At 47.0% G+C, this 20,291-nt stretch overlaps 1 protein-coding gene across 7 annotated transcripts in view; it reads right to left on the bottom strand.

Moving 5' to 3' along the window:
* ARHGAP24 (Rho GTPase activating protein 24) overlaps window positions 1–20,291 on the bottom strand; it is a 520,920-nt gene that overhangs the window by 10,239 nt on the left and 490,390 nt on the right. For all 7 annotated transcript variants that reach the window (XR_009459915.1, XM_006265457.4, XM_014600612.3 and 4 more), the window contains 2 exons: window positions 19,170–19,291; window positions 2,069–3,143 (listed from right to left, as the gene is read on the bottom strand). Coding sequence is in view for 6 of the 7 variants with exons in the window: in XM_006265457.4 (XP_006265519.1) it covers window positions 2,069–3,143; window positions 19,170–19,291 (1,197 nt within the window). In the remaining variant the exon portion in view is untranslated. The remainder of the gene's footprint in view (window positions 1–2,068; window positions 3,144–19,169; window positions 19,292–20,291) is intronic.

The raw sequence follows: 20,291 nt of genomic DNA, 5'->3' as shown, positions 1-20,291 counted from the left end.
CACATAAGGGGTTTGGTCCCCACACAAGGGGTACAGCCCCCCCAAATGGGGGTTCAAAACCCACACAAAGGGTACAGCCCCCCCCAATGTGGGCCAAATGATACCCATAGAGGCTACCCCCCTTGCAAGGCCCACATGCCCCACCCCAGCCCCCCAATTGCTGCCCCACCTGGCCCCATCCCCCAACTTGCACCCCCCCCAGATCCCCCAGTGGCTGCCCCACCCATCCTCACCCCCCCCAACTTGCACCCCCAGGCCCCCATGGCTACCTCCACAACCCCAGGCACCATCACTTAAAAAAAACCCAGAAAAAAGAAAAAAAAAGAAAAAAAAAAAAGCCTCCGCTTACCTTAGAAGCAGGGGTGAGTGGGGGGGCTCCAGGGCCTCCTAGCAAAGCCCCCCAGGGCAGCACAGGACAGCAGAGGGGCAGAAGGGCTCAGACTGGGGCTACTGGAGCTGTCACCCTGCCCTGCACTGTGCGGGCGGGGCCCAGTCAGCCAGACGCAGTTCCAACTGCCAGCAAGTGCTGGGTTTTTTTTGTTTTGTTTTGTTTTTTTAAGTATGGGGTGGAGGGGCAGGGATCTGGAGGGGGGGGGGGGCTTAGGGGGATGGGGCCAGCCCCAGCAGGTTTCGGGGGCCTTGTGGGGGCTGGCAGGGGGAGGGGCCGGCCCCAGCAGGAGTTGGGGGCTGCGGGGGGCTGGGGGAGTGGGCGGGGCCATCGGGGGTCCTCCCCTCCTCCCTCCTGCAGCCCCCCCAACCCCTTACTCACCGGCACTGGAGCTCTGGTGCTGAAACATGCAGCCTGGCTGGCCGCATGTTTCAGCACCAGGGCGAGTGCTAACCATAGAGATGCTCTGGCAGCCAATGAGCATGTGCAAGGTATGTGCACATCATGTTTTCCATCCCCTTCAATTTGCCACCTTAGGCAGCCACCTGAGCTGTCCCACCAGTTACAGTGGCCCTGCCTGAAAGAGTACTCTCTGGCATTTATGACAGAATGCCCTTTGGCTCAGGGCTAATTGAACTGAGCTTTTAACACAAAAAAAGGTGACACGGGTCAGTTCATAAAACAGGCCACATTTCCTAACCTGACAGCTAGGCTAACCCTATAATACAAATATTTAAAAAAATGAAAAGCAGAAAAATATGGTTTTCTGCCTTGCTTGCAGCTTTTCTGATGTCCAATTACTGGAAGTATGTTAGATGCAAATTAAGTTCTTTTTATAAAAAGGTAGAGGGTAGTGACTTACAGTTGTAGCATTTGAATGATTAAAAGGCTGCACATTTTAATATTTCTTGTGTATAAAAGGGAATAACATTTTATGCTAATTGAATTAAACTATATGATGCATTACTATAGGACATTATTAACTGAGATCATTTAGTTGGAGGAAGACACTTAATATGAATAAAAACACCATTTGCCAGTACTCTGACCAAATCAAATTATAAGTGCTTTCCATCCTACAATTTTAGGGCATGAAATGGTTACTAGCTGGTTTCAGAATAAAATTCTCCTCTATAGCACAATTGGCCAGTTCTCTGGAGATTTTGTTTTTACTTTATCTGCAGCGTTTAGTACAAGCCAGTGCTGAATGCAGTAGGCCAGTTAGTGCCAAAGGATTTAGCAGTTTGATTTGAATGCAAACTCCATTGTTAAGAAGCTGGCCTTCTGTGAAATTTCTGTGCCTCCTGGATCTGTAGACTTAGACTGGGAATCTTATGGAAACAGATCCCCCTCATGAAGATCCTGGTATTTACTGTAGTTGAACCAGCAATATGAGAACAGCAGTGTTAATACTATACCAAACCAACCTATCTATATCCAGTCTTGGCAAGGGACAGGAAGTGCACAGGTACACAAACACAATGATATAAAGAAAGTACTTTGATTCCCCTCCCCACCATAGTCTGACCAAGTCTTGTGCCAATTGTTTAAATAGGTTCAGCGGAACCATCATTAATAGCATTTCCTACATTCTGGTTTACCTGGGTGTGGGATCAAAAGAGAGTTACTCCACTTCCTGACTGTGTAATTAGTACGTGCAATAGGGACAAGCTTTCTTACCTCTTTATCCTCATTTCATACTCAAGCTTTTGTTTTGCTATCTCCTGCTTTAAGCTGGACACAAGGCTGTGCAGAGCACTGTGATTGTTGGTACTGTTCACTACAAACGTTTCACTGTTCTCACTGCTGCTGGTAGCCTGGCTGCTGCATCCCCCTACGCTTCTTCTGTCAACGCTTCTTTTACTTTCAAAGTCTGCTTGGTTGGAGAGGTCTTCTTGTCGTGGTCCATCTAACACCGAGTCTTCAAAATTACCCCCATAAAAGTCGTGTTCAGGGCAGGTGGTGGTAGATGTTCGACAAGAGTTGGAGTGCTCAGGAAGGGATATTTCACAAGAGGATGTGGACCAAGTGGCGCTATCTACACTCTGCTTATCATCGGAGTTCACAATGGAGAACTGCTGGTGGACATTGTCATAGGTGGAGAGTCTATTGTGCTGCCCAGAGTCACTCACTGACTCCTTTTGCTTGTTGTCCCTAAGAGTGACATACCCATTGGGCATCCAGGTTGCAGTCCAGCTGTTCAGAGTATTGCTGTGCCCATCTGTGCTGGAAATGCCCATGCGCACTCCTCCATCCTGCACACTGTGCATGCCCAGTTTAGTAACTGGTCCTTTTAAGAATGATGTCCTCTTGGCCTGCAGCTTACAAATTGGTAAGGTCTGGGTCTTCTCGTGGCCTTCCACAGAGCTGCTGAAGGACCCATTGGTGACTATGCCACTGCCTTTATTAAAGGCTGGATTTTTTTTTACCGTGAGAGGTGGGCTTTTTGTGACATCAAGTTTCTGAATGCTGTTTCTTGGGCTATTTGATTTGCTCCCTGGCAGAGCTATGGGAGACCCATTATTCATGCTTCCCCTCTGGGGAGACTCTGGTTTGTCCCAAGAACAGTGCTTCAGTGCTGTTTCCTTGGTGTTATTGTTCTCCTTGTTCTGCAGTTGACCAATGATTATTTTCTTTGGAATCTCATTGTTGTTGTTGCATACCTCCTGCCCTGTCTGAAGGTCTGCGTCCTTGGGAAACAGCTCTTCATGTTTGCTAATCATCACTGACATTAGTTGCTGGACCAATACAGTACCTAGAAGAAGATGACAAATGCACTGCCATTAATGGGGTAATGAATCTGAAACATGAACAAAATACCATCTTTTTGGAAGGGACACTGTAAGGTTATCTAAAACCTGATAGAATGTATACATTTGTCTAACAGATACATCTATAAGTATGTATTAAACATTAATAAACCTCAGTTTCTCATATCACCTTCTTCTGGCTCCAACCTGAGATAGCACAATACAGTCTCTCTTGCCCTCTTAATAAATGGAAAAGTCATTTGTTAAAATACCTTGCTTCCTAACTTGTCTTGGCTCAGGCCTACTGGCTGGCAACTTCAGACCAGGGATAAGATTTCAGCCATTCCTGTTTCTGCTTATCCACCCCTTTTCACTAGCAGGCTAGCCTACCCCTTTTGCACAGGAAAGGAAAGAAGCTCCTTGCAAAGGCAGACCTCTAAAAAGGAGGAAGAGGAAGACTTTTCATTTCAATAGTGTTAACTTCTTAGCCTAGTGGGTAGCTGTGTGAGATATTTAATTAATTTAAGACAAATGCCTTGAACTCCTTGGATATAAGATTGTGAAGAGCCACTTAAGCACATCATGCTGTCATACTATGTGGAAGATGCCACCAGGAACGTATACACCACAACCTTAAACCCACACAACACTTCACTTAGCAATACACCATAATAAATTGTTACTTTCCTTTTTAAAAAACCTTTGGTTTGCACACCACATGATTTCATTTAATTTACAGAACTATCATTTGGAACTAGTCTCAGAGCATTAATGATGAAACACTATTTTTTCAAGTAGAACCCTACTAGACATTATTAAGAGTCTTCCTGTAATGAGGTCAGAGTGGTTATAATCATCATCCCATTTTTAAGCCCCCAGGTAGATTTTAGAGGCATGCTGTGCACTTTTAATCAATAATTTCCTACTGGCCCATATCATTTTTACACAGGTTGCATTTGAATAGTCTGAGCTTTTTCTCTTTCACATACATCTAGTAAAAATTGAGTTTGTCACAGATGCTTAGTAATATTTTTTTTTTGTTTTGGTAAAGTGAAAATCTGCGCTACTTTGTAAAAGCATTGCTTCTAACCATAAGAAATAGTGAAGATTAAAAAAAGAAAAGACTTCCTTTCAAGAATACCTCCTTTAATTCATGGATACATGGTATATATATTGAAGCATAATTTATTTGTAGTCTTTTTTATTGCACCTGATCTACTGAACTTGAAAGCATTTTTAACATGTCATGGGAACGATTTTCCTTGGGGCTGGCATCATTGCAATCCAACTGCAGTCAGCTGGAACTTTGTTATTGACTTCAATAGGAAGAGCTAGGCCAATGCTGAAAACATCAAAAAACTTCACTGGAAATACAACACCCCCCAACATAAATGTACATAGGATAGATAAAAATAATATATAATTGGTGTGTTTTCTAAAAAATTGTTGGCATGTATTTTGAATGGCTGCAATAATCATAAATGATTAAACAAGTGATTTATACAGATCTGCACAGTTAAGAATCTGTAGCATTACCTCACTATCAAGGGTGCTGTACAGGCAAGATTCTGTATTTTCTCACATATAACATGCCTTCATATATAGTATGCACCTTGATTTTGAAGAGGAGCCTGAAGAAAAGGCTCTGTAGCCAGCAGGTAGCCCTGGACCTGGCATGTAGTCCCAGAATATGGCTCCAGAGCCAGCAAACAGGGTTGGACTTGGTCCATGGGGTTGGACCCAGAACTAGCATTCAGGGTCATACCTGAATGTCCTAGGTCCAACCCCACATGCTAGGTCCAGGGCTCCCTGCTTCTCCAGAGCCATGTATCAGGTCTGGCTCCATGTGCCATATCCAGCGCCATGCATCATGTCCAACCTTGCATGCTGGCTCCAGAGCCGCATGCTGGATCTGACCCAGCAAGCTGTGTGTGGGACTACATGCCAAGTCCTGGGCTCTATGCTGGCTCTGGAACCATGTGCTGGGTCCAACTTGGCATTTGCCCCAGAGCCAGTGTGCAATCATTGGTGCTCAGAGTCCGACCTGGCACATGGCTTCAGAGCTAGTGCATGGGGTTAGCTTAATGCCAGGTCCAGAGCTGTATGCCGGACTCAGTGCACTGGATCTGGCCACAGACCAACTATATGTACCAGCCTAATGCAGTGTGCAGTTGGAGAGGGAGCTCCCCACAGGTTTGGAAATTTAGCAGCAAGGAGGAGAGTAGTAGCTATGGCTCCTAGAGACATGGCAATTAATGTTACCATTGCTTCACCCCCTCACCCACCGTTCCTGCCAAATTTCTGAACTCTGGGGGTCCCTTTTCCTCCCATCTAATGCATACCCCAATTTTCTACAGCTGGTTTTGGGGGAAACGTGCAGGTTTTAAGGTCCAAGAAAATGGGGTAACTGCTGTCTCCTGTACTGGGCTCCTTCCAAGTGGAAGCCCTCACCAGCTGCTCCACCAAACTAGCATCCAAGGAGGTGCAGTGGGGTGTCACAACATCACCAGCAATGATGAACACCATCTCGCTTGGCACACTGTTTGGTGGACAAGACAGGTGTTCCTGGGCAACCGTGGCCAGATCCTGCCACACCTGGCTGCTGGTTGCCGAACAGGCCAAGGGGCCACAGTGCAGCAACTCCACATCCTCAGTGAGATAGGTAGCCACTGAGGTCTCTGCGCCACCTGCCTGATGGTGGGGTCTGGTGCCTCTGGATCCCAACATTGAAGCCATGCCCTTGGCCCACATTGGCAGCAGCTGTAGTGGAGGAGATTGGCTTGTGGTTGGAGTGCTGGCTCGGGAAAGTGGATCCCCCTCTTCCACGTCCCTCTGCCTCTGCCCTTCTGTCTCCCAGACTGTTCACCAGCACCTCTGTCCAGTGATCAAGGGTTTTGCTGCTGCAGATGCTCCCTTTCACCCTTGGGTCATGCATGCTTTCCAACACATGGACCTGGTGAAAGCGGTTTGCCCCAGCCAGGAACATCAATCCCCTGGAACATCTCCATTTCATTCTCAAGCTCCTTCACTACGGGGATCACCTGGCTAAGGAGGGCACTGCCAGTGCTGAAGCTCTCGGTGGCCTTAAGGAATGACTTGAGGGCCACCAAGATCTAAGAGATGGTATCCCACTCTGTTTTGTTAAGGAGGCTGCTGATCCCAACCTCCCCCACCAAGGCCATCTTGTGGATGGCCTTCTGTTGCCTGACCAGCCATTCCAGCATCAGGTAAGTGGAGTTCCACTGAGTCTCCACACCCTGAGTGATTTTGTGCTATGGGGTGCTTAGCTCTGCCCGTTTGTCCTGCAGCATCTTGCCCCCTTTGATGCTCCAGTGAAAGTAGCTTGCCACCGTCCTGCATTTTGAAATGACCATGAGGTGGAACTTGTGTGCCACACAGCAGATGCCAACAAAGTTGGCATCACACACTGGCTTGATCATATTGGCCCCATTATCAGTGACCATGAACCTGTGGGTGAGCTCACCCTGCCTGAGCCACCCCTGCACCATGTGGTTCATGGCCACTATGGTCTCCCTTGCCATGTAGGACCCATCAATCACCTCTGATTGAAGGAGAGCCCACTGATGCCCTGGCTGATTGCACCAGTGCCCTGTGAGGGAGAGGTAGGCATGATCTCCACCCTGGCTGCTCCAGATGTCCGAGGTGAAGTGCAAAGCTACCTGCAGACCTGCCTTGTGCAGCTCCTCCCTCAAGTACTCCCTGCATGCCTCACACTGGGAGGGCACCACCATCTTGCTAAAGGTGATGCATGTGGGTACTCAGTATGATGGGGCCATGAGCACCATGATCTGTCTGAACCCTGGATGCTCAACAAAGGGGAAGAGCTGACCATCCCAAGCAAGCTTATCCCCAATGCTCTGGGTGAGCTCGCTTGCCTTCATAATGCACCCTGCTTTGTCTGTGGCTTTCCCCAATGGTCCAGGGTGGCCTGCCTCTGCTTCTTGGGGATGCGGGCTTCGGAGCAAAAGGGGGACTTCTTTTTGGGCATGCTCCCACTGGTGCCAGGCTGAGGAGGAACAAGGGCAAGGGGATGCTCCCTCCTGAGATTCAGCAGCATTGCCATGGTAGCAAAGTGTTTCACATCCTTGCCACAGCTGATCTGCTTTCAGCTCTCATATGCCCGAGATCATCTGCCACCTCAAAATGATCCCACATTATACTACATACCTGCTTCTGGGTTGAGGGTAGGGATCCTGCCTTATCCAGGCAGAGGCCCAACAACAGGAGGAGCTGAGCTACCTTCCCCCACAACCTCCTCCAAAGTGTCTTCCAGAGGAGACCTGCCTCTAGGGGAACTTTGAGGGGTATGGAGCACAAACTTAGATTCTCCCTCCTTCCCCAGAATTTCCTTTGCTATGGCCCTGAGCTCCTCTGCTTCTAGATCCAGCTCCTTTGGCACTTGAAGGTTCATGCTGGGAACTGAAATTGGGGCGGAGAATGTCATGCTGCTGCTGTTTAGTAGTGTTAATGGTGGTGGTGCAGGTGCAGGGACTGCTACCATATCCTTGCTCCCACTAGCAGCAGAAGACTCATCGCTGCCAGGAAAGAGAGTGCATCTATGTTTGGGGCAGGAGGAACTTGCAGCTCTCCCTCTGCCCCCTCTCCTTTCCTTGACAGAAGACCTGGTACCTGCCTTTCCAGCACACTTCATAATGTTTGGTGTGCTGCAAAATGTGTGTGCGTGTGTGTAATATATGTTGTGCTTTCCTGCACATTGCTGACACACTGTCAGGGAAAATACAGATTTCTTTTTGTGGGGGGGAAGAATCAAGACAGACTAACAAGAACAAATAAGAGAATTTTGGGGGAAGAATAAGTTGGAAGGAATGGATAAGGATAACAATAGGGATTGTAGGCAAGGGTAAGTAGTAAAGGATTCGATGTAACTTACAAGAAGAGAGACTAGCTACCAAGAGACTTGATAACAAGCCAGAGCCTTTCAGATGCTGCTGATCCAAGAGAGACACAGCTCACAAAAGGCACAGATCACTTCAGACACAGCTTGATATGTTGTTTCTAAGTCCCTCCCCTAGAGCACTGTGATTGGAAGGGAACTCAGAGAAAGATCACAGGCCAGCTACAGATGTCAATATCAGAGCAATATCTTTCCCCATTCAACCTTTTCCATATATGGAATATCACCCCATACTCCCTCCCTCTTCTCAGTTTCTGTTTCCTGCAAGTCTTCTGAATCTCCAAATCTCTCCAAATCAATTCAGACCTTTTAATGGGTCTTCCGGTTCATTTCGGATTTGGAGATTTGGTCGCCTAATTGGGCCCAATCTCCTCTGAATTGAATCAGCTACTGAAGCTTCACACAGCCCTACACAGTAGCAGAAATAAGCGATTTTCATAGTGACTTGTCTTTAAAGACCAATACTGTTGGAAGCTATATCATATCAGATTATTGGGAAGTGGAAATTTGTTAAATGTTGAGAAATACTTTAAGGTATAGATCAGAAAATAGTGATGCAGAAAGGATTTAGATAATTTGAAAGTTCAGCCTTAAACTTCTTTACTTTATTTTCAATACATCTGAATACTTCTAGGTAAAACATTTGGACAAAAACATGTGGAGCTTTCAAATAAAAGAAACTTATCAAAATTTAGACCAAATATAGCTACACAACTAAACTGAAATACAAAGTTAATTGTAGCATATACTATATCTAGGTCAAGAGACTATTTCAGCCACTTCTAAAATGGAATAATATAAAAGGTGTCTTTACAGTGAACCATTGTTGAATATATCCTGTTGAAACTATGTGGTGATTTTAGTGAAAGGATATTGAATTGTGCAAACTAGATTTAAAAGGTAACACACACTGGACACATCTACACCATGCAATTAATGCACTTTAGCCTTACTCACAGTATTTTACTGTGCAGTAAGCTTTTCCCAGGAGCATGTCTACACATGCATTCTGTTAAAAGCAGATTTGTTCCCAATGGGAGCAGCCTGGTACAGGGCTGCTCCTGCCCTCCTCTGCCCCTCTGCAACAGCTCCAGGCTCACTCAGGTGCTGGCAAGGGGCATGGGCTCTGGTCCTAATATGCATGGGGCCAGAAGAGCTCTGCTGGTTGCAGCAGCAGCTGTCTCCTGGCCCCATGCACATTGGGAAGGGACCTGATGTGAACGGGGCCCAGGAGACAGCTGCCCTGGTGGCTGTGGACATTGGGGGACACAGCTGCCAGCAAGTGTCCTCCTGGATCGGGCTTCCCTGCCCAGAAGGGGGTTTACCAGGAGCTGTGCCAGGCATGGGGCAGCTGCCAGTGAGCCCCTGTCAGGCAGGCCCCCCTCATTAGCAGAGGGCTGACCAGGAACTGTCCTACAAGTGGAGCATCTGCCAGCAAGCCCCCAAGCCACCCCACTTGGCAGGGGGCTCGCTGGCAGCTGCCCTGCTTGAGTTCTCAGCCCCCACCAGCTGCTCCACTAAATAAGGAAAGAGACCTGGACAACCCACTCCCACTCACTGTGCACGTTCTTCCGTATTTCTCCACATAGCTAAGGTAGGCACAGATGGTGCTCATCACAGTTTTCTTTAGCTACACCTCAATGTACGATTAATAAGGAAAGCTTTAAAAAGACAATTTTATCAATAGGTCATGAACTGGCTTAATCAAGTGAATTTTCTTGGGTTCAGTCAAAGGTATTTTTCCTCCAAAAGTGTGGCTGCCATGCCAAACCTCATATTGCTACTGCCAGACATTCTGGCATTACAGTTTTTCAGATAGAAGGTCAGAAAAATTATGCTTTTGTTGCAGGCTTGCCAGTGGCAGCCTGGCTTGCTATCTTGAGCCAGAAGGTTCAGAATGATTGGTAGGGCATTCCCCTTCCCCATCAGTCAGGAGGAGGTAATAGAGAGGCTTGCCTTGCCCTGATCTAGGGACAAGGCAAAGAAGAGGACCTGAGGGGGAACTAATCCCTCAGGCTTTCCTATTGGTCTGCTCTCAGTTTGGAGGCTCTCAATCCGGAGGTGGAGCCTCCAGAAGTAATAAAAAGCCAGTGTGTTCAACTTTTGTCAAGGGACGACAAAGATGAGGGCTGTAGAAGAGCTGGTTGAGCTGACCAGCAGGGGTGTAGCAGTTTCCCCAGAAATGCCCTGAAGATGCCCCTGGTGGGGAGAAGCAGCAGGCAGTTGCATCCCAGCTACTGTGGAAAGAGTGCGGTGATTGTGCACAGGTCAGTGCATGGAGGGTCTGAAGGGTGGACAGGACCTCGGTGGTTGCATGAAGCAGCAAGGGTACCCATCCCTGCACAAGGCAGGAGCCCTCAATACATGGATTGGTGGACAGGGCTTGTGAAGCTGAAAGGGACCCAGCGGCTGCACGAGGCAGCACGGGTCTCCAACCCTGCATGAGGCAAGAGTGACAGTGCACCAATCGTGCATGGAGGGTCCGGGAGTAGATGGCACCCTGGTAGCTGTATGAGGCAGCACAGGTCTCCAACCCTGCATGAGGTAGGAGTGGCGGTGCACAGATTGGTGCATGGAGGGTCTGGGAGCAGACAGCACCCCAGCAGCTGCATGAGGCAGTGTGGGTCTCCAACCTGGCACAAGGCAGGAGCTAAGCCCACTCAGTGCACAGAGCAGTGCACCGGACTTGGAGAGCTGATGTGATCCTGCAGCTTCATGAGGCAGTGCAGGTCTCCATTCCTGCATGAGGCAGGGACCACTTGGGTGCATAGAGTGCTGCACGATAACTGAGCAGAGCCAAAGGGGCCCAGTGGCTGCATGAGGCAGCGCAGGCCCCTGTTCCTGTATGCGGCAGACGTTTTACTGCACAGGGCTGGTGCACAAGGCTCAGAGGCCTAGGCTAGTAGGTGGGCCTGGGTAGCTGGATGAGGCAGCTTGTGGCCTTCCTGTGGCAAGTGGCAACAGGGCAGAGGCAGACCCAGCAGAAAGAGGAACTGATGAACCAAAAACTCCACTGGAGTGGCAGTTGTGAGTTGCCACGGTAGGGGATTGCCATCCGCAGGGAGGGGAAGAGAGACGCATAGAGATTTCCACAGGGAAGGAGGGCCCACCCCATAGAATACTGGGGGGGGGGGGGTGAAGGAAAGCCCCTGCAATGAGAACGGGAACCTATGAAGTTTGGTGGGGGGGCACGTCGCCCAGAAGGGGGGGGGGAAAGGACCCCATGTGGGCTAATTGTGATTAACTGTGTTCCTGTGTGGTTACCTGGATTTTCCCTTTTTGCACAACTCCTTCATTTGCCACAATTACATTATCACTGTTGTTTTATATGCAACTGGATGAGATTGCCCATGGTTTCTTTATATTGTGGTGTAGTCTGTAAACTGTATTTCTGTTTGCTGTAAACCTATTTATTTTAATGTAGTACCTAGAGGTGTACAGGAACTGACTTGTTTGCGTGTTGATGGTTTATCTCCTGGAGGGTTTGTTAGGGTGCCTTTTGATTATTATTTTGCTGTATTGTATTGGTTATTATGATATGTTGACTTCTATTAATGTAACCTTGCTGGCGTGCATTCTGACTATTGTTTCACCTCTATTGGGTTCCAATAGTTGAATCATTGTTTGACCTATTCCCTTGGCAGCAGCTCCGAGGGCTTGCTGTCTGTAGGTCTATTCCCTATCAAGAAAGACCCCGGAGGTTCGTGGTCTATAGCAATAAAGTGCCTTGTCTGTCATTTACAGTTTTCATTGTTTGTGTATATGGTTAAAACGACTAACTGTCGTGGTGAATTTATATCTGTAAATAAGTTACAAGTGTGTATATATTATATCGACATGTAAAATACATTTTTAAATAGTTAAATCCTAATGGTTGATATTGGTCCCTGTTTTGTTCTGTAGAGAAGGGAGATGAGCTGCCCGAGGTTAGGCAGTCATGCTCCCACAGCATCCTCACACCCTTACATCCTGTTAGGGTGACACTATTTGGATTTGGGGGAGTACTGGATTTGCAGCTTTTTTCTGTGTCTCAGCAAAAGCTGCTGGTCACAAGGCAGGATAATATATTAAACGTAAGTAACATTGTAAATGCTTAAGTAAGTAGTTTTCTAACAATGGGATAGTGTGCAAGATGCATGATTCCTCATGTAAGAACAAGATGCAGCCCACCAGCTATCATCAGGAGATAAAGCAGAAGCAAGACCTTGGAGATGAAGAAGGAGTCAGCAAGAAATCAGAAAGAACCATCAAGTGACTGAAAGATGTGGAGATCAAAGTCTTACAAATGCACTCTTAGCAGAGAGGCAAGTAAATGAATTAAATGCATAGGCAATTACATGTTAATATAGTAAACAGAGGCAGAGCTTGAGATGGGAGGAGAAATGGGTGGAACAGAAGGTGGAGTGAATGTTAATGAGCATAAACCAAGGTGTATAAAATGTAAAAAGCACTAATATTCAGCGCGGCTCCCTGGTTTGTTGTTTTTTTGGGAGCTAGTCCGAAGCTGCCTCAATTCTGAATAAGGCTGTTGTGAGCAATGTGTGCAAGTATCATTTGCTCCCTGCTTGCTCTGGCTAATGAGTAACGGGATCCATAAGTGATTGGATCATCATCTCCCTAGTCATTGGGCACTGCGTGTAGTCAGGGTCTAACACATCCCTTCCATTGAAGAGGGGGTACCAGCTGCGTACCACTTGGATTACACTTTTAATTGAAAAAGCAAAGTCTTTTCACCCTGGATCTGCTAAAATAACCCCAACTCCCGCACAACACGCCCACACCTAAAAAACCTTAAAAGGGAATATACAAAGGTTTGGCAACAACCAACTCTGGAAAATACAGGTCCAAAAGGCAAATATTTCAGAAAGTTTCAAGGAGTACAGATTCAAAATGAACAGATGCATTTAAATTTCAGTGTACCCCATCAATCTACTATTTGCACCTCTTTAATTATACAACCAGCTTTTGTGAAATAAACTTTGCATCCAGTCTGTCTGAGATGCTATATGAGAGTCCAACCAGAGTTGTATGTATTATTATTTCCTGTCACAAGTTTAAATGAAGGAGACAGTTTGCCTGCTTACACATGAACAAGATTGGGAGCACTTGTCTGTCTCATGGTTAAATTTTATTGCTGGAGAAGGTTAAAGTTCTGGTATAAAAACTGCTACTAAAATATGAAGGTCAGTTTCTAGGTCCAGAGCTGTTAAAATAAATACTATATTTACTCAAATCTAAGACAAGGCATCTCCCCATTCAAAATGGGGGCATCCCCTCATCTTAGATTCAAGTATGTGGTGGGGGCAGGGGAGATGTAGCTGCAGCTCCAACTTTGACACCAAGCTAAGAGTTCGAGTTGGAGCCACAGCCAGTGCCTCTCTGAAGCCCCTGCTTCTCTTGCCTTTCTTTGCTCCCCATTGCTGCTTACCTTCTCCTTACTGCTCCAGCTCCTTTTAGGCCCTGCTCCAGCCAAAGACAGGGGACACAGAGCACGTGCTGCTTCTGGCCCCAGCCTAGCCACACAAAAGTGGGGGCAGCTCTGACCCTGGTACCAGGGTTGGGCCTGAAGCTGCTGCCCCCACAACAGCTGCTGTGAGGCTGGGCTGGGGCTAGAGGCAGCATGTGTTCTATACTCCCTGCCCCAGCTGGCTTGGGGCTCCAACATGAGATGGAATTGCAAGGGCTGGAGTTGTATGTGGTGGCAGAGAAGGCAGGCAGCAGGGATGACCAAGTTGGGGGAAGGCAGCATGAAGTACAGGGGGGGCAGAAGGGAGGTAGGGCAAGGGAGGTGGGGGGACAGGTGCTTGGGTGTACAAGTGCCAAGGGGAAAGGAGTGCATCAGGGGGTGCAGACGGGGGGGGGGGGCAAATGACAGGTGTGGACAAGCAAGGGGACAAGTAGGAGGGGTGTAAGTTGGGGCAGGGGATACAGGCACCATAGGGGCAGGCACTGAGGGGGAGTAGGCAGTCAAGAGGCAAGTGGTGGGGGCAGTGATTAAGCCACTTGGCTCCCCTTCCCCACTACGAACTGCCCCCTGCCTCTGCTTGTTCCATTGGAGCAGTGAGGGGAACATTTTTAAGACAATCTTTCAAAAATTTGATTCTAGACATGGACAATTATAACAATTATACACATTTTCCACATCAAGTATCTCATTGTTGGGGTGAGGGGGGTCACTTTAAATTCAGAGTTGTCTTAGAGTCACATAAAACAGGTAATGTTGACCAGTGTGTATTCCACATACAACATGCAGAACTCCTGAGGGAAATGATGGCATAAGATGAAGAGGACACTCCTAAAATGACCAGAGCAGTGCAGTTCACCTATGGTGCTAATGGCAGGGCACCTCTGGTACCTGCCACTTTAAGGTTTGAGAGGAGGCAGCGGAGCAGCCTACAGGTGCGGGTTAGCCCTAATGAGGCAGTCACATGACTTCAGGATAGCCCTGGGATAGGAGGAGAGGGCTGAGCTGCCTCCATTTAAGATCCAAGCTCTCAGGACTGGGGCAGCAGTCTGTTGCTGCAGCTGAAGGAATAATACCTGGCTGAGCTGCTCTTCACCCTGCTGGGGAAGCATGGCCTGGTGGGGCTACTTGGGGTGGGGGAGCTCCCCAGAAATGCCAGGCCAGTTGCCTCCCTAGTCAAAGGCAGGGAGGGGTGCATTATAACCACAGCCCCCAGAGTCTGGTGAGTAACCCCATAGTAGGGACAGGCCCAGGGCCCAGGCACACCTAAAGAGAGGCAACTGAGCACCATGGGGTGCAAGACCCTGGAGGCCCCAGTGAGAGGGGGGCAAGAGAGTCAGCCCCAGAGAGGGGGCAGAGGATGTGTGGTGGCCTGCATAGAGTAGGGAAAATGTCAGGTTTATAGCTGACCAAAATGTATAGATAACTCAAGAAACAGGGAGGAAGGAGGACCCAGGCAACTATAGGTCAGTTAGCCTTACCTCGATCCTGGGTAAGCTTTTTGAGAGAATTATGCTGGCTCATGTCCATGAGGGGCCAGCAGGGAAGATTATGCTTAGGGGCAACCAGCATGGTTTCATTAGAGGCAGGTCCTGTCAGATCAATCTGGTGGCCTTCTATGACCAGGTCACAAAATCCTTAGACACAGGGGTAGCAGTGGATGTAGTCTTTTTGGACTTTAGGAAGGCCTTTGACACTGTCTCTCATGCCATTCTCATTAAAAAACTAGGGGACTGTGGCGTCAACCCCTACACAGTCAAATGGGTCACTAACTGGCTGGAGGGCCACACCCAGAGAGTGGTAGTGGATGGGTCTTATTCGACCTGAAGGGATGTGGGCAGTGGGGTTCCACAGGGCTCAGTCCTTGGGCCCGCACTGTTCAACATCTTCATCAGTGACTTGGACAAGGGGGTAAAAAGCACCCTGTTCAAATTCACAGATGACACTAAGTTGTGGGGGGAAGTGGGCATGCTAGAAGGGAGGAATAGGCTGCAATCAGACCTAGACAGGTTACAGGAGTGGGCGGATGAGAACAGGATGGGTTTCAACACTGACAAGTGCAAGGTACTGCACCTGGGGAGGAGGAACCGGAAGCAGACCTCCAGGCTGGGGAACTCCCTTCTCGTCAGTACAAAGGCAGAAAAGGATCTTGGAGTCATTATTGATGCCAAATTGAACATGGGCCGACAGTGTGGGTACGCGGTCAGGAAGGCTAACCACACCTTGTCATGCATCCACAGATGCATTTCAAGCAGGTCCAAGGAGGTGATCCTCCCCTTCTATGAGACACTGGTCAGGCTGCAGTTGGAATACTGCGTCCAGTTCTGGGTGCTGCACTTCAGGAGGGATGTAGACAACATGGAGAGGGTCCAGAGGAGGACCACTCACATGGTCAGGGGTCAGCAGGGCAGACCTACGAGGAGAGGCTAAGGGACCTGCACCTGTTCAGCCTCCACAAGAGAAGGCTGAGGGGGGATCTAGTGGCCATTTACAAACTAGTCAGAGGGGACCAGCAGGCATTGGGGGAGTCCCTGTTCCCCTGAGCACTACCAGGAGTGACTAGGAATAACGGCTACAAGCTGGCAGAGGGTAGATTCAGACTAGACATCAGGAGGTGCTCCTTCACTGTCAGGGCAGCTAGGATCTGGAACCAACTTCCAAGAGAATTTGTGCTGGCTCCTACCCTGGGGGTCTTTAAGAGGAGGCTGGATGAACACCTTGCTGGGGTCGTTTGACCCTAGTACTCTTTCCTGCCATGGCAAGGGGTCGGACTTGATGATCTGCTCAGGTCCCTTCCAACCCTACCAACTATGAAACTATGAAACAGTCATAGAATCATAGAAAATTAGGCTTGGAAGGGACCTCAGGAGGTCATCTAGTCCAACCTCCTGCTGAAAGTAGGACCATCCCCAACTAGAACATCCCAGCCAGGGCTTTGTCTAGCTGGGTCTTAAAAACCTCCAAGGATTGAAATTCCACAACCTTTCTAGGTAGCCTTTTCCAGCGCTTTACTACCTTCCTCATAAGAGAGTTTTTCCTAATATCTAACCTAAACTTCCCTTGGTGCAACTTGAGACCACTGCTCCATGTTATGTCATCTGCTACCACTGAGAACAGTCTAGCTCCATCCTCTTTAGAACCTCCCTTTGAGTAATTTAAGGCTGCTATTAAATCCCCCCCTCAATCTTCTCTTCTCCAGACTAAATAAACCCAGTTCACTTACAGCCTCTACTCATATGTCCCAGACACCTAACCATTTTTGTTACCCTCCACTAAACTCTCTCCGATTTGTCCACATACTGTCTGTAGTGGGGGACCCAAAATTGGACACAGTACTCCAGATGTGTCCCCCACCAGTACTGAATAGAGTGAAATAATCACTTCCCTCCATTGGCTAGCAACATTCCTACAAATGCAGTCCAGTATACTGTTAGCCTTCTTGGCAACAAAGGCACACTGGATCATGTTGAGTTGTAACCCCCTGGTCCTTTTCTGCAGAGCTGCTGCTTAGCCAGTCAATCCCTAACCTGTACCGTGCATGGGATTGTTCTGTCCTACTTGCAGTCACACAGACATATTGAGGGTCACTTGTCTATGCCTACACAGTGACAGCCACTGGAGCATATAAACTAGGGGTCTGCTCTCAATAAAGACCTGAAGTAGCAGGCACTTGGCGCATAATTTTTAAACCAAATTTAAACCGATCATTATTTTCTGTGCTTCATTTCACACATCACTGTGAAGAAAAGAACTGAGATGTGGACTGAAATGAAGACAATTCTTTAAAAGATTCTGCCTTGACCCTCAACCCTTGGTTCTGAATGAATGCCTTGATATGCCTTTCTTATGTGAATTGGAAATGCTGGATTCAAGATTATTTTCAACTGTTTGGGCTGCTGTATCAGAGATTAAAGGCTTCAGAATAGCCAGATCCACGCAGCAGATTTGCTGTGCCTCATGCCCACTACCCTGCTCTCAGCAGGCTGCCTCTTAAACTGGATGTCACATCCACAGAACACTGCAAAAGGACTAATATGGTTATCAGTATTTGACTTGGCAGTGTCACAGTGGTGCCAATTAGCTTGCTCAAAGGCCCACACAGAAGTGCTATATGGTGCCCAGTTTAGTTCAGTTTATCTGAAGAAGCACAGCAAGCATGGGGGCACTGCTGCTGAGGATGGCAAGGCTAATATATCTACACAGCCAAGGTGCCACTGGTTTTGGGAAACATATTCATGTTTAAGCTATGGAGGAAATTTTTTTAACAAGAACAAAACCAAGCCAAAGGAAAACTCCTTAAAACAAAACCATCTTTTCTTTCCTCATAATATTCTTGCCTTTTGGGGAACATTTGTTGTAGGACCTTTGTATTTTACAGCTGATTTCTAAGTGAAGAGCATGCAATTTCCCCAGAACAGAAACAGAGGAGGGTAGATTTTGACAAGGAGCCAAAAAGAACAATGAGGAGAAGAAGAAGAAATTTAAACCTAGGATAAATATTCTTAATATTCCAGTTTTGCTTGTGATGACATTTTTGTTTCATTCACAGCAAACAGCTATTGTCTGAATCCTGCATCCTTTCAAATATTCAAGTACTACTGCCTTCTTTGGAAGCTGTGTATATAAAAGATCTATGAGACCAGGTCTTACAGTTTGTTGTGGAAGTAGAGAGAGTTTTTTTTCCCCAGACAACTCTAGACACCACTGGTCAAAACACTTGGATTTATGCATGGATATTTATCACAAATAAAACAGATTGTTTTGTTCAAGGCTAGTTGTTCCCTGTCTGAAGTGCAGCATAAGTTGTGAAGGACAGGACAGATTGGACAGACACTTGACTGGGATAGTTTAGTTGAATCGATTGTGCCTTGAGTGCTGTACTACTCATGAGGTCCCTTCCAGCCCTACTTTCCCAGAGTCCTGTGATCCTATGCAAAGACTGACCTAACCAAATATCAAGAGATTAAAATACATGAGAACTGGCTAAAATGTATGAGCTGGATTTTCAATTATTTTAATCCTTCCCTTCCCCCAGCTTCAATAAAGAGTTGTAGTACTGATATTTTGATTCAGACATAAGTTAACTAAGACTGGCATCTTTGGGTGCTACTGTAATTTAAATATTAATAAGATGACAGGTGTTCTAGTTGTTTATACTCTGCTGTGAAGGCAACAGTATAAAATGGCATTGTCATGTTACAACTTTCTGTCTGTGACACCTCACTGCTGTGGATGAATTCAAAAGGTACAGGCAATTGGAACATAGTGTTGTAGTTGCATAAAAAGGAGAAAAATCCAGCAACTCCCTTGTGTCTCTCTCAATTTTACAGGAACATAAAGCAGTAAGTATATTTTGGTCACTAAAATCTGCAGATTCAACTCCAGTTCCAGTAGGAGCAGATCTGTGAGGAAGAAGGTGCCATTTTTAGAGTCACTTTTCAGAGTAAAGCCATGCATTACATTAAGCTGCCTTTGATGAAGTGTCTGAAGCACCACAGTGGAAATTTCACTCTCCTGTACAGAAGCAAATTTTGCATTGCACTTAGTGAAAGTAAATCTCTGTCTATACATTAACAAGCAAAAGTTCTTTCTTTCCCACTTGGAGCGTTGATCCCCTTTCCTTTAACTTACCCTCCATGATGGTCAGAGGATCTTCTACTTTTGGGCGCAGGATGTTGGGACCAAAGACAGTTGCTAGATTTTGCACACTCATTTTGTTTACACCAGAATACGATTGGACTTCATCCAGGAATCTGTTAGAAGTAGAAAAAAGGCAGCCTTGAGGTAAAGAAAAGTGAATCAGTGCCTTACACCAGCATTTTTGCAAGGAATTTCCTGGGCAACTAAGAACTTGGTATGAAAAATGTTCTGTAGTGAGTCCAGAAATTTTTCTGCACTGGAGCTTCCTGCCAGTACACATGTAATGCTGTGTGTGTTATGAAGGTGAAGGTGAGGGTCTTATCTGTAGAAAGTTACTATGTTCCATCACGCATGGCTTATGGTGAGAATTTCTACACTGAGTCTTTGTTGTGCCTGGGAACCGTGCCATGTATGCTCCACCCAGTCATCCATACTCCATCCATGGGACCCAATTCGTGAAAATAAGGCAATGTAGTTGCCTTAGAAAGCTTCTACTCTTAGGCTTTCTGTCTGGTACATGCACAAAGCTGCTCTAAAGTAGCTAAAATGCCTCATTTCTGGGATTTGGTGCATATAGTGGGAGTGAATGAGCAAGGCGTGCTTCAAGGAAGTGCCTTCAGGCCCAGCATGCAGGCATTGTAGACCAGGGCTGTGACACACAACTCCTTGGAGCTTACACAGATAAGATCCTGTCCTTCATCTCTTGAAAGACTTTTAGGGAAGAGAAGAAAGGATCTTGGATGAGACATCTGAAGCAAAGAAATGGAAGGATCTTCAATACCTTAGTGCAAGAGGGTATGTTGATCCTTTAACTAGGAGCATCACTGTCCTGTAACTTTGCATTTCTAAACCATGGCATTCTGGGGGGTTGTAGTTTATAGAGAGAATGCAAGATTGGGGGAGCGGTAGGGGGAGAGATACTGAAAAACATGCTCTAATAGGCTTCCAGTTCTCCAGTTAATTGGTACCTGTCATGGGACTCATCAACAATGGGAATTATTTTGCATGTGTCCTCCCTATATAGTTTTTAAATTTTCTGATATTATATGCTAAGTTTTAAAGCGTAAGTAATAACTACATTCTTGATAGCTCCTAACAAAACAAGCTCTTAAC

This window comes from Alligator mississippiensis, chromosome 2 (assembly GCF_030867095.1).
Source record: "Alligator mississippiensis isolate rAllMis1 chromosome 2, rAllMis1, whole genome shotgun sequence".
Lineage (NCBI taxonomy): Eukaryota > Metazoa > Chordata > Crocodylia > Alligatoridae > Alligator > Alligator mississippiensis.
This window is presented reverse-complemented; position numbering and strand designations above follow the sequence as displayed.